This window comes from Arachis hypogaea, chromosome 20 (assembly GCF_003086295.3).
Source record: "Arachis hypogaea cultivar Tifrunner chromosome 20, arahy.Tifrunner.gnm2.J5K5, whole genome shotgun sequence".
In the NCBI taxonomy this organism is placed as follows: Eukaryota; Viridiplantae; Streptophyta; class Magnoliopsida; order Fabales; family Fabaceae; genus Arachis; species Arachis hypogaea.
In genome coordinates, this window is record NC_092055.1 from 70,538,845 (window position 1) to 70,551,627 (window position 12,783).

The 12,783-nt window shown below is 37.2% G+C and overlaps 1 protein-coding gene and 1 non-coding gene across 2 annotated transcripts; both read right to left on the bottom strand.

The window, feature by feature from the left end:
• Positions 1 to 420: 420 nt before the first annotated feature.
• On the bottom strand, positions 421 to 1,536 carry LOC112785930 (uncharacterized). The gene has a single exon (XM_025829354.1). The coding sequence runs from the start codon at positions 1,534 to 1,536 to the stop codon at positions 421 to 423; it is 1,116 nt and encodes a 371-aa protein (XP_025685139.1).
• Positions 1,537 to 6,478: 4,942 nt separating this feature from the next.
• LOC112787804 (small nucleolar RNA R71) lies at positions 6,479 to 6,586 on the bottom strand. Its single transcript, XR_003195195.1, has one exon. It is a non-coding gene; the product is annotated as a small nucleolar RNA R71 (small nucleolar RNA).
• Positions 6,587 to 12,783: the final 6,197 nt, after the last annotated feature.

Consider the following 12,783-nt stretch of genomic DNA (forward strand, 5'->3'; position numbering starts at 1 on the left):
TTACCTCGAAATCTTATTGAAAATATCTTGTATCTAAATAAACTTACAAAATAGCTTGTAGGTGACTTGACCATCTCCATTCTAAATCCATCACTCTAATCACCTGTTGGTCATCTCCATCCCTTGATCACACTCACAGAAGCTTGCTCATTATTTGTCTCAGCTATAAAAAATAAGAAATCAATATCAGTGAAGATGTTGATGATTAAAAATATTATTTAAGTTATACTGTTTTGACTTGTGGTTAATATTGTATTAAGAAATAACAACCTTCAGGAGTAAGTCAACTATCTAACTTTTGGAATAAATTTTAAAAAATATACTGAGATTGAACAAAAGAAACAGGAAAACAAATCTCATATTTAGAAAATATAACTGAATTTTTAAATGATGTACCTATGTTGTTGTTTTGAACTTTCTTTATGCCAAGTTCCTAAACACTTTTTTGTAGACTACATTGTCTATTTCTGTAGTTTTATGCTCATTATGACATATCAAAATCTTGAGACCTCTCCTATGTGTAACCCTTGAAACTGCAACATATAGTTGACCATGTGTGAAAACAGGTTTCTTTAGTATCAACCCTACATTTGACAAAGATTGTCCTTGGCTTTTATTAATTGACATGGCATAGGAAACCATTATAGAAAATTGTCTTCTTTGAAATCTAAATGGTATCCTATTATCAAATGGAGTTAGAGTCATCCTCGGAATGTACACCTTCTCCCCAAGACCATTCCCTGATAAGGATTTTGCCTCTATGATATGCTTCCCAAGGTTGGTTATAACCAACCGTGTCCCATTGCATAGACCTGCCGAGTGGTCTATCTTCCTCAATAACATGATTGGGGTCCCAACTTTTAGTGTTAGTTCATGGTTAGGCACTCTAGAGCATCTGATTGTTTTGAGGAACTCAGGTGTATGTATTGATGTCAAAATGTCATTGTTCGCCTCTGTTTGACATGTAGTATCGGAACTATAATAAGTTTTAGCTTCTGCTGGGTTCAAACTCATCATATAGTTATTTATTTCATCCATCATTTGGAGTGTGGGTGCAAGTATGGCTCTTTCTTTGACATAGGATACACAATTTGCACCCAAAAACAAATCAGGGTATGTTGCTTTGCATATAGAGACTATAGGATCATCCCAATCATTGATGAGAATATCTTCGGGAATTTTTATCTTGTCAATCTCATCCATGGATGTTCCAAACCTGCCATCTCCAACGGCCAAAATCCATTCAACAAATTCTTTTATCTCATTGTTTCTTTCCTCATCCATGTCAACTTGGAGACGCATGTTTCTCGTGAGTGACAACAACTTACAACTATCCCATATATATGAGGAATTGATTATTGCATTAACAATGTCTTGTCTGCTACTCTTTGGTATCACAGGTAATATTTGTCGAAAATCACCACCAAAAACAACTGTCTTACCTCCAAAAGGCTGGTCGAGACTGTGAACATTCTTGAATCTTAGAATATCTTGCATTGTCCTGTCAAGTGCTTCAATGCAAAGTCTATTAATCATGGGAGCTTCGTCCCATATAATAAGTTTAGCCCTTATTATCAATTTAGTCAAAGGGCTATTCTATTTTATATTACATGTTGAGAACTCATCGAGATTAAGGGGGATTGCAAATCGCGAATGTGCTGTCCTACCACCCGGAAGTAATAAAGATGCCATCCCACTTTATGCAACCATCAACACAATTTGACCTTTGGATCTGATACCCGTAGCCAATGTTTTCCAAACAAAAGTCTTTCCTGTACCACCGTAACCATATACGAAGAAAACCCCGCCTTCACCACTGTTCATAGCTACCATAATCTTTTCATAGACTATTTTTTGTTCATCTGTCAGCTTCTGCATATAATCTGCATGTTCTACAGTCAATTTGCGCCTATCGTACCGAAGCTCGTCACAAATCAGCCTATTTACACCAGCGTTCATCAACTGTTGTGCACATATATCCATATCTGGGAATGGCATCGAAGGGACATCTCTCAAACTTTTGTTGTACCCTTTGAGTATGTTCTCGATATCGATTAGAGTTAACTCCCTTAGTTCTTGATCAGTCATGTGTAAGTCTGTGAAAAGAACAAAACTAGTTATTGATAAAGACTAGGGATGGATTAGATTTAAAAGAATCATGTCAAATGGTAAATTAGGATAGCATTTGCTTGTATAAACTCTAATGACATGTATACTTTTTTAAAATATAGTATAACAATGATGTAACATTATCTATATATAATTATGATTGTTTTTATTATCAATCTTTATCTAATATATTTTTCATTTATCCTTTCTACAGTAATCTGTCAAGGTTGAAAACAATGACGCAATGCTATGAGTATGTTGGCAGCTGATGAGCGGATAATTTATACGCTTTTTGGCATTGTTTTTACAAAGTTTTTAGTATGATTTAGTTAGTTTTTAGTATATTTTTGTTAGTTTTTAATTAAAAATCATATTTCTAGACTTTACTATGATTTTGTGTGTTTTTCTGTGATTTCAGGTACTTTCTGGCTGAAATTGAGGGACTTGAGCAAAAATCTGATTCAGAGGCTGAAGAAGGACTGCAGATGCTGTTGGATTCTGACCTCCCTGCATTCAAAGTGGATTTTCTGGAGCTACAGGAGCCCAAATGGCGTGCTCTCAATTTCGTTGGAAAGTAGACATCCAGGGCTTTCCAGTAATATATAATAGTCTATACCTTGCCCGAGTTTAGATGACGCAAACTGGCGTTTAACGCCAGCTTCCTGCCCTATTCTGGAATTAAACGCCAGAAACAGGTTACAACCTGGCGTTTAACTCCAAAACAAGTCTCTACACATGAAAGCTCAATGCTCAGCCCAGGCACACACCAAGTGGGCCCTAGAAGTGGATTTCTGCATCATTTACTTATCTCTGTAAACCCTAGTATCTAGTTTAGTATAAATAGGACCTTTTACTATTGTATTAGAAATCATCTTTAGACATCTTTGGACGTTTAGTCCCTAGACCTTGGAGGCTGGCTATTCGGCCATGCCTGGACCTCATCACTTATGTATTTTCAACGGTAGAGTTTCTACACACCATAGATTAACGTGTGGAGCTCTGCTGTTCCTCATGAATTAATGCAAAGTACTATTGTTTTTCTATTCAATTCAAGCCTATTTCTTCTCTAAGATATCCATTCGCACACAAGAACATGATGAATGTGATGATTATGTGACGCTCATCACCATTCTCACCTATGAACGCATGCCTGACAACCATTTCCGTTCTACATACAAACAAGCTTGAATGTGTATCTCTTAGCCTCCTGATCTATGATCAGAGTCTTCGTGGTATAGGCTAGAATTATTGGCGGCCATTCTTGAGATCCGGAAAGTCTAAACCTTGTCTATGGTATTCCAAGTAGGATCTGGGAAGGGATGGCTGTGATGAGCTTTAAACTCGCGAGTGCTGGGCGTAGTGACAGACACAAAAGAATTACTGAATCCTATTCCAGTATGATCGAGAACCGACAGATGATTAGCTGTGCCTTGACAGCGCATTTTGGACCATTTTCACTGAGAGGACGGGAAGTAGCCATTGACAATGGTGATGCCCTACATAAAGCTTGCCATGGAAAGGAGTAGGAATGATTGGATGAAGACAGCAGGAAAGCAGAGGTTCAGAAGGAACAAAAGCATCTCTATACGCTTATCTGAAATTCTCACCAATGAATTGCATAAGTATCTCTATCCTATTTTATATTTTAATTATATTTTAATTATCAATTCACCATAACCATTTAAATCCGCCTGACTGAGATTTACAAGGTGACCATAGCTTGCTTCAAGCCGACAATCTCCGTGGGATCGACCCTTACTCACGTAAGGTTTATTACTTGGACGACCCAGTGCACTTGCTGGTTAGTTGTGCGAAGTTGTGACAAAGAACTAAAATTATGAACGTGCGCATGAAGTTTTTGGCGTCGTTACCAAGGAATGAACGATAATGATTTCGTGCACCAAGTTTTTGGCGCCGTTGCCGGGGATTGTTTGAGTTTGGACAACTGACGGTTCATCTTGTTGCTCATATTAGGTAATTTTATCTTAATTTTAAGTTTTTGTTTTTATTCTTTTTATTTTCAAAAAATTTTCAAAAAAATTTTTTTTTAAAAATAAATTATTCTATGGCTTCAGAATTTTTAAGAATGAATTCTAGAGTTTCTTCAGGATATGTTGAAGCCTGGCTGGCTGTCAAGCCATGTCTAAATTTTTGGACTGAGGCTTCCATTTATCATGGCAAGAGTCCTTGGACTCTCATCTAATCAGCTGTTATATGCCTGATTTGTATCTGCTGAAGTTTGGCTAGCCATTGGCCATGTCTAGTGTTTTGGACCGAAGTTTTCACAGAAAGCTTGGCTGGCTAGTAAGCCATGTCTATTTCCTGGACCGAAGCTTTAGACTAACATTGCATGATTCTTGGAATTCTTATTAAAAATCTTGAAATCCTTATTTTCTTTTTCAAAATAATTTTCGAAAAATATACAAAAAAAATTAATAAAATCATAAAATCAAAAATAATTTGATGTTTCTTGTTTGAGTCTTGTGTCAATTTTTAAGTTTGGTGTTAATTGCATATTTTTAAATTTTCTTAAAATTTTCGAAAACTCATGCATGATGTTCTTCATAATCTTCAAGTTGTTCTTGATGATCTTCTGTGTTTGATTTTCGCATTTTTATGTTTTGTGTCTTTTCTTGTTTTTCATATACATTTTCAATTTGTTAGTGTCTAAAGTTTGAAAATTCCTAAGTTTGGTGTCTTGCATGTTTTTCTTTTCTTAAAAATTTTCAAAAAGAAGTTCTTGGTGTTCATCTTGACATTCAAAGTGTTCTTGATGTTCATCTTGACATTCAAAGTGTTCTTGCATGCATTATGTGTTTTGATTCATAATTTTCATGTTTTGAGTCTTTTTATTATTTTTCTCTTTCATCATTAAAAATTCAAAAATAAAAAAAAATATCTTTCCCTTTTTCATCTCATAAAATTCAAAAATTTGAGTTGACTTTTTCAAAAATTTTTAAAATCTAGTTGTTTCTTATGAATCAAATCAAATTTTCAATTTAAAAATCCTATCTTTTTCAAATCTTTTTCAAAAATCAAATCTTTTTCAATTTTTCTTTCATATTTTCGAAAATTTCAAATTGATTTTCAAAAATCTTTTTCTTATTTTGTTTCATAATTTCAAAATCTTTACTAACAATTAATGTGATTGATTCAAAAATTTTAAAGTTTGTTACTTGCCTATTAATAAAGGTTCAATATTTAAATTTTAAAATCATATCTTTTTGTTTCTTGTTAGTCAAGTAATCAACTTTAATTTTCAAAATCAAATCTTTTTAAATTTCTTTTTCAAATCTTTTTTAAAATAAATTTCAATCACATCTTTTTCAAAATCAATTTCAAAATCTTTTCTAACTTCTTATCTAACTTCTTATCTTTTCAAAATTGATTTTCAAATCTTTTTCAATTAATCTTACCTTTTTGTTTGATTCTTATCTTTTTCAAAACTACCTAACTAATTTTCTCTCTCTAATTTTCGAAAATTACTAACCTCTTTTTCAAAATTTTTTTCATTAACTAATTATTTTAAATTTTAATCTTAATTTTATTCCTTTTCATATTTTCAAATTTTAACTTTAATTTTAAATTAAAAACAAAAACAAAAATATTCTTATTTTATTTTATTTTCGAACTCTTCTCTCTCTCACCCCCCTTCTATTTATTTATTTATCTACTAACACTTCTCTTCTACTCAAAAATTCGAACCCACTCTTCTCCTCTGTGTTCAAATTTTTATCTTTTCCTTCTTCTATTCTTCTCTTCTTATACATACATAAGGAATCTCTATACTGTGACATAGAGGATTCCATATTTTCTTTTGTGTTCTCTTCTTTTTCATATGAGCAGGAACAAGGATAAGAACATTCTTGTTGGAGCTGATCCTGAACCTGAAAGGACTCTGAAGAGGAAGCTAAGGGAAGCTAAAGCACAACTCTCTGGAGAAAATCTGACAGAAATTTTCAAAAAAGAAGGAGACATGGCCGAAAACAATAACAATGCAAGGAAGATGCTTGGTGACTTTACTGCACCAAATTCCAATTTACATGGAAGAAGCATCTCAACCCCTGCCATTGGAGCAAACAATTTTGAGCTAAAGCCTCAATTAGTTTCTCTGATACAACAGAACTGCAAGTTTCATGGACTTGCATCAGAATATCCTTTTCAGTTCTTAACTAAATTCTTGCAAATCTGTGATACTGTTAAGACCAATGGGGTTGATCCCGAGGTCTACAGGCTTATGCTTTTCCCATTTGCTGTAAGAGACAGAGCTAGAATATGGTTGGACTCTTAACCTAAAGATAGCCTGAACTCTTGGGATAAGCTGGTCACGACTTTCTTAGCCAAGTTTTTTCCTCCTCAAAAGCTTAGCAAGCTTAGAGTGGATGTTCAAACCTTCAAACAGAAAGAAGGTGAATCCCTCTATGAAGCTTGGGAGAGATACAAGCAACTGACCAAAAAGTATCCTTCTGACATGCTTTCAGAATGGACCATCCTGGACATATTCTATGATGGTCTATCTGAATTATCAAAGATGTCATTGGACCATTCTGTAGGTGGATCCATTTACCTAAAGAAAATGCCTGCAGAAGCTCAGGAACTCATTGACATGGTTGCAAATAACCAGTTCATGTACAATTCTGAAAGGAATCCTGTGAGTAATGGGACGCCTCAGAGGAAGGGAGTTCTTGAAATTGATGCTATGAAAGCCATATTGGCTCAGAACAAAATATTGACTCAGCAAGTCAATATGATTTCTCAGAGTCTGAATGGATTGCAAGCTGCATCCAACAGTACTAAAGAGGCATCTTCTGAAGAAGAAGCTTATGATCCTGAGAACCCTGCAATAGCAGAGGTAAATTACATGGGTGAACCCTATGGAAATACCTATAATCCCTCATGGAGAAATCATCCAAATTTCTCATGGAAGGATCAACAAAAGCCTCAACAAGGCTTTAATAATGGTGGAAGCAACAGGTTTAGCAATAGCAAGCCTTTTCCATCATCCACGCAGCAACAGACAGAGAATTCTAAGCAGAGTCCATCTAGCTTAGCAAATATAGTCTCTGATCTATCTAAGGCCACTTTAAGTTTCATGAATGAAACAAGGTCCTCCATTAGAAATTTGGAGGCACAAGTGGGCCAGCTGAATAAAAGAGTCACTGAAATCCCTCCTAGTACTCTCCCAAGCAATACAGAAGAGAATCCAAAAAGAGAGTGCAAGGCTATTACCTTACTTGGTGTGGCCGAACCCAAAGAGGAGGAGGAGGACGTGAATCCTAGTAAGGAAGACCTCCTGGGACGTTCACTGACCAATAAGGAGTTTTTCTTTGAGGAACCAAAGGAATCTGAGGCTCATCTAGAGACTATAGAGATTCCATTGAACCTCCTTTTACCATTCATGAGCTCTAATGATTATTCATCTTCTGAAGAAGATGAAGACATTGCTGAAGAGCAAGTTGCTCAATATTTAGGAGCAATCATGAAGCTGAATGCCAAATTATTTGGTAATGAGACTTGGGAGGATGAACCTCCATTGCTCATCAAGGAACTAAATGCCTTGGTTCAGCAAACTCTACCTCAAAAGAAACAGGATCCTGGTAAATTCCTAATTCCCTGTAACATAGGCACCATGTCCTTTGAGAAGGCTCTGTGTGACCTGGGGTCAGGCATAAACTTAATGCCACTCTCTGTAATGGAGAAACTAGGAATCTTTGAGGTATAGGCTGCCAATTTCTCATTAGAGATGGCAGACAAATCCATGAAAATGGCTTATGGACAAGTAGAGGACGTGTTAGTAAAGGTTGAAGGCCTTTACATTCCTACTGATTTCATAATCCTAGACACTGGGAAGGATGAGGATAAATCCATCATCCTTGGAAGACCCTTCCTAGCCACAGCAAAGCTGTGATTGATGTGGACAGAGGAGAGTTGGTCCTTCAACTGAATGAGGACAACCTTATGTTTAACACTCAAGGATCTCCTTCTGTAACAATGGAGAGTAAGCATGAAAAGCTCCTCTCACTTCAGAGTCAACCGAAGTCCCCACAGTCAAACTCTAAGTTTGGTGTTGGGAGGCCAAAACCAAACTCTAAGTTTGGTGTTGAAACCCCACATTCAAACTCTAGGTTTGGTGTTGGGAGGTCCCAACAATGCTCTGAATATCTGTGAGGCTCCATGAGAGCTCACTGTCAAGCTATTGACATTAAAGAAGCGCTTGTTGGGAGGCAACCCAATGTTATTTAATTATATCTATTTATTTTCTATTGTTATTTTATGTTTTTTTAGGCTGATGATCATGTGGAGTCACAAAAATTACTAAAAAATTAAAAATAGAATCAAAAACAGCAAAAGAAACAGGACACCCTAGAGGAAGAGCACTCTGGCCTTTAAACGCCAGAAACAAGCATCTGTCTGGCGTTTAACGCCAGAAAAAAGCACCAAGCTGGCATTTAACGCTAGAAACAAGCATCAACCTAGCGTTAAACGCCAGAAACAGGCTACATTTGGGCGTTTTGCGCGCCTAATTGGAGCAGGGATGTTAAGTCCTTGACCCCACTGGATCTGTGGATCCCACAGGATCCCCACAGGATCTGTGGACCCCACCGGATCCCCACCTACCATAACTCTCTCTCTTCACACCTTTTCATAACCCTCTTCCCCAAATACCCTTCACCAATCACCTCAATCACTCTTCCCCATCACCTCTTAACCAATCACATCCCTCCACTCTTCTCCATAAACCCCACCTACCTCCAAAATTCAAACTCTTTTCCCTCCCAAACCCAACCTAATGGCCGAACCATAAACCTCCCCCCACTCCTATATAAACCCCTCATTCCTTCTTCTTTTTCACCCAACACAACCCTTTCTTCTTCCCCTTGGCCGAATACACACCTCTCTCGCTCTCCTCCATTTTTCTTCCTCTTCTCCTTCTTTCTTTCTTCTTTTGCTCGGGGATGAGCAAAAATTTTAAGTTTGGTGTGGTAAAGCATTGCTTTTTGTTTTTTCATTACCATTAATGGTACCTAAGGCCAGAGAAACTTCAAGAAAGAGGAAAGGGAAGGCAATTTCTTCCACCTCTGAGTCATGGGAGATAGAGAGATTCATCTCAAAGGTCCATCAAGACCACTTCTATGAAGTTGTGGCCAAGAAGAAAGTGATCCCTGAGGTTCCTTTCAAGCTCAAAAAGAGCGAATATCTGGAGATCCGACAAGAGATTAGAAGAAGAGGATGGGAAGTTCTCTCTAATCCTATTTAACAAGTCGGGATCTTAATGGTTCAAGAGTTCTATGCAAATTCATGGATCACTAGGAACCATGATCAAAGTGTGAACCCGAATCCAAAGAATTGGCTTACCATGGTTCGGGGGAAATACTTAGATTTCAGTCCGGAAAATGTAAGGTTGGCATTCAACTTGCCAATGATGCAAGAAAACGCACGCCCCTACACTAGAAGGGTCAACTTTGATCAAAGGTTGGACCAAGTCCTCATGGACATATGTGTGGAAGGAGCTCAATGGAAAGTTGACTCAAGAGGCAAGCCGGTTCAATAGAAGACCGGACCTTAAGCCTGTAGCTAGAGGATGGTTGGAGTTCATCCAATGCTCAATCATTCCTACTAGCAACCGGTCTAAAGTTACTATAGACCGGGCCATCATGATCCATAGTATCATGATTGGGGAGGAAGTGGAAGTTCATGAGATTATACCTCAAGAACTCTATAAGGTGGCTGACAAGTCTTCTACTTTGGCAAGGTTAGCCTTTCCTCACCTCATTTGCCACCTCTGCAATTCGGCTGGAATTGACATAGAGGGAGACATCCTCATTGATGAGGACAAGCCCATCACTAAGAAAAAGATGGAACAAACAAGAGATCATGGACCTCAACAAGAGCATGAGAAAATTCCTCACCATGAAATCCCTGAGATGCCTCAAGGGATGCACTTCCCTCCACAAAACTATTGGGAGCAAATCAACACTTCCTTAGGAGAATTAAGTTCCAACATGGGACAACTAAGGATGGAGCACCAAGAACACTCCATCATCCTCCATGAGATTAGAGAAGATCAAATAGCTATGAGGGAGGAGCAACAAAGACAAGGAAGAGACATAGAGGAGCTCAAGAGCACCATTGGTTCTTCAAGAAGAGGAAGACGCCACCCTCACTAAGGTGGACCCGTTCCTTAATCTCCTTGTTCTTATTTTCCTGTTTTTCGGTTTTATGCTTTATGTTTTATTTATGTTTGTGTCTTTATTACATGATCATTAGTGTTTAAGTGTTTATGTCTTAAAGCTATGAATGTCCTATGAATTCATCACCTTTCTTAAATGAAAAATGCTTTAAATACAAAAGAACAAGAAGTACATGAATTTCGAATTTATCCTTGAAATTAGTTTAATTATTTTGATGTGGTGACAATACGTTTTGTTTTCTGAATGAATGCTTGAACAGTGCATATGTCTTTTGATATTGTTGTTTATGAATGTTAAATATGTTGGCTCTTGAAAGAATGATGAAAAATGAGAAATATTATTGATAATCTAAAAAATCATAAAATTGATTCTTGAAGCAAGAAAAAGCAGTGAATACAAAAGCTTGCGAAAAAAAAAAGAAAAAAAATGGCAAAAAAAAAAGAAAGAAAGAAAAAGAAAAAGCAAGCAGAAAAATCCAAAAGCTCTTAAAACCAAAAGGCAAGAGCAAAAAGCCAGTAACCCTTTAAACCAAAAGGCAAGGGTAATAAAAAGGATCCAAGGCTTTGAGCATCAGTGGATAGGAGGGCCTAAAGGAATAAAATCCTGGCCTAAGCAGCTAAACCAAGCTGTCCCTGACCATGTGCTTATGGCGTGAAGGTGTCAAGCCAAAAGCTTGAGACTGAGCGGTTAAAGTCAAGGTCCAAAGCAAAAAAAGATTGTGCTTAAGAACCCTGGACACCTCTAATTGGGGACTTTAGCAAAACTGAGTCACAATCTGAAAAGGTTCACCCAGTTATGTGTCTGTGGCATGTATGTATCGGGTGGTAATACTAGAAAATAGAGTGCTTAGGGCCACCGCCAAGACTCATAAAGTAGCTGTGTTCAAGAATCAACACACTGAACTAGGAGAATCAATAACACTATCTAAAATCTAAGTTCCTATAGATGCCAATCATTCTAAACTTCAATGGATAAAGTGAGATGCCAAAACTATTCAAGAGGCAAAAAGCTACTAGTCCCACTCATCTTATTGGAGCTAAGTTTCATTGATATTTTGGTATTTATAGTATATTCTCTTCTTTTTATCCTATTTGATTTTCAGTTTCTTGGGGACAAGCAACAATTTAAGTTTGGTGTTGTGATGAGCGGATAATTTATACGCTTTTTGGCATTGTTTTTACATAGTTTTTAGTATGATTTAGTTAGTTTTTACTATATTTTTATTAGTTTTTAATTAAAAATCACATTTTTGGACTTTACTATGAGTTTGTGTGTTTTTCTGTGATTTCAGGTACTTTCTGGCTGAAATTGAGGGACTTGAGCAAAAATCTGATTCAGAGGCTAAAGAAGGACTGCAGATGCTGTTGGATTCTGACCTTCCTGCACTCAAAGTAGATTTTTTGGAGCTACAGGAGTCCAAATGGCGCGCTCTCAATTGAGTTGAAAAGTAGACATCCAGGGCTTTCCAGCAATATATAATAGTATATACTTTGCCCGAGTTTAGATGACGCAAACTGGCTTTCAACGCCAGCTTTCTGCCCTATTCTGGAGTTAAACGCCAGAAACAGGTTACAACCTGGCGTTTAACTCCAAAAGAAGTCTCTACAGATGAAAGCTCAATGCTCAGCCCAAGCACACACCAAGTGGGCCCCAAAAGTGGATTTCTGCATCATTTACTTATCTCTGTAAACCCTATTAACTAGTTTAGTATAAATAGGACCTTTTACTATTGTATTAGAAATCATCTTTGGACATCTTTGGATGTTTAGTCCTTAGACCTTGGAGGCTAACCATTCGGCCATGCCTGGACCTCATCACTTATGTATTTTCAATGGTAGAGTTTCTACACACCATAGATTAAGGTGTGGAGCTCTGCTGTTCCTCATGAATTAATGCAAAGTACTATTGTTTTTCTATTCAATTCAAGCCTATTTCTTCTCTAAGATATCCATTCGCACACAAGAACATGATGAATGTGATGACTATGTGACGCTCATCGCCATTCTCACCTATGAACGCGTGCCTGACAACCACTTCCATTCTACATGCAAACAAGCTTAAATGTGTATCTCTTAGCCTCCTAATCTACGATCAGAGTCTTCGTGGTATAGGCTAGAATTATTGGCGGCCATTCTTGAAATTCGGAAAGTCTAAACCTTGTCTGTGGTATTCTGAGTAGGATCTGGGAAGGAATGGTTGTGACAAGCTTCAAAATCGTGAGTGCTGGGCGTAGTGACAGACGCAAAAGGATTACTGAATCCTATTCCAGTATGATCGAGAACCGACAGATGATTAGTCGTACAGTGACAGTGCATTTTGGACCATTTTCACTGAGAGGACGGGAAGTAGCCATTGACAATGGTGATGCCCTACATAAAGCTTGCCATGGAAAGGAGTAGGAATGATTGGATGAAGACAGTAGGAAAGCAGAGGTTCAGAAAGAACAAAAGCATCTCTATATGCTTATCTAAAATTCTCACCA

Coding starts and splice junctions, on each gene's coding strand:
- LOC112785930 (XM_025829354.1), bottom strand. CDS start 1,536: ATGATTAATAGACTTTGCATTGAAGCACTTGACAGGACAATGCAAGAT.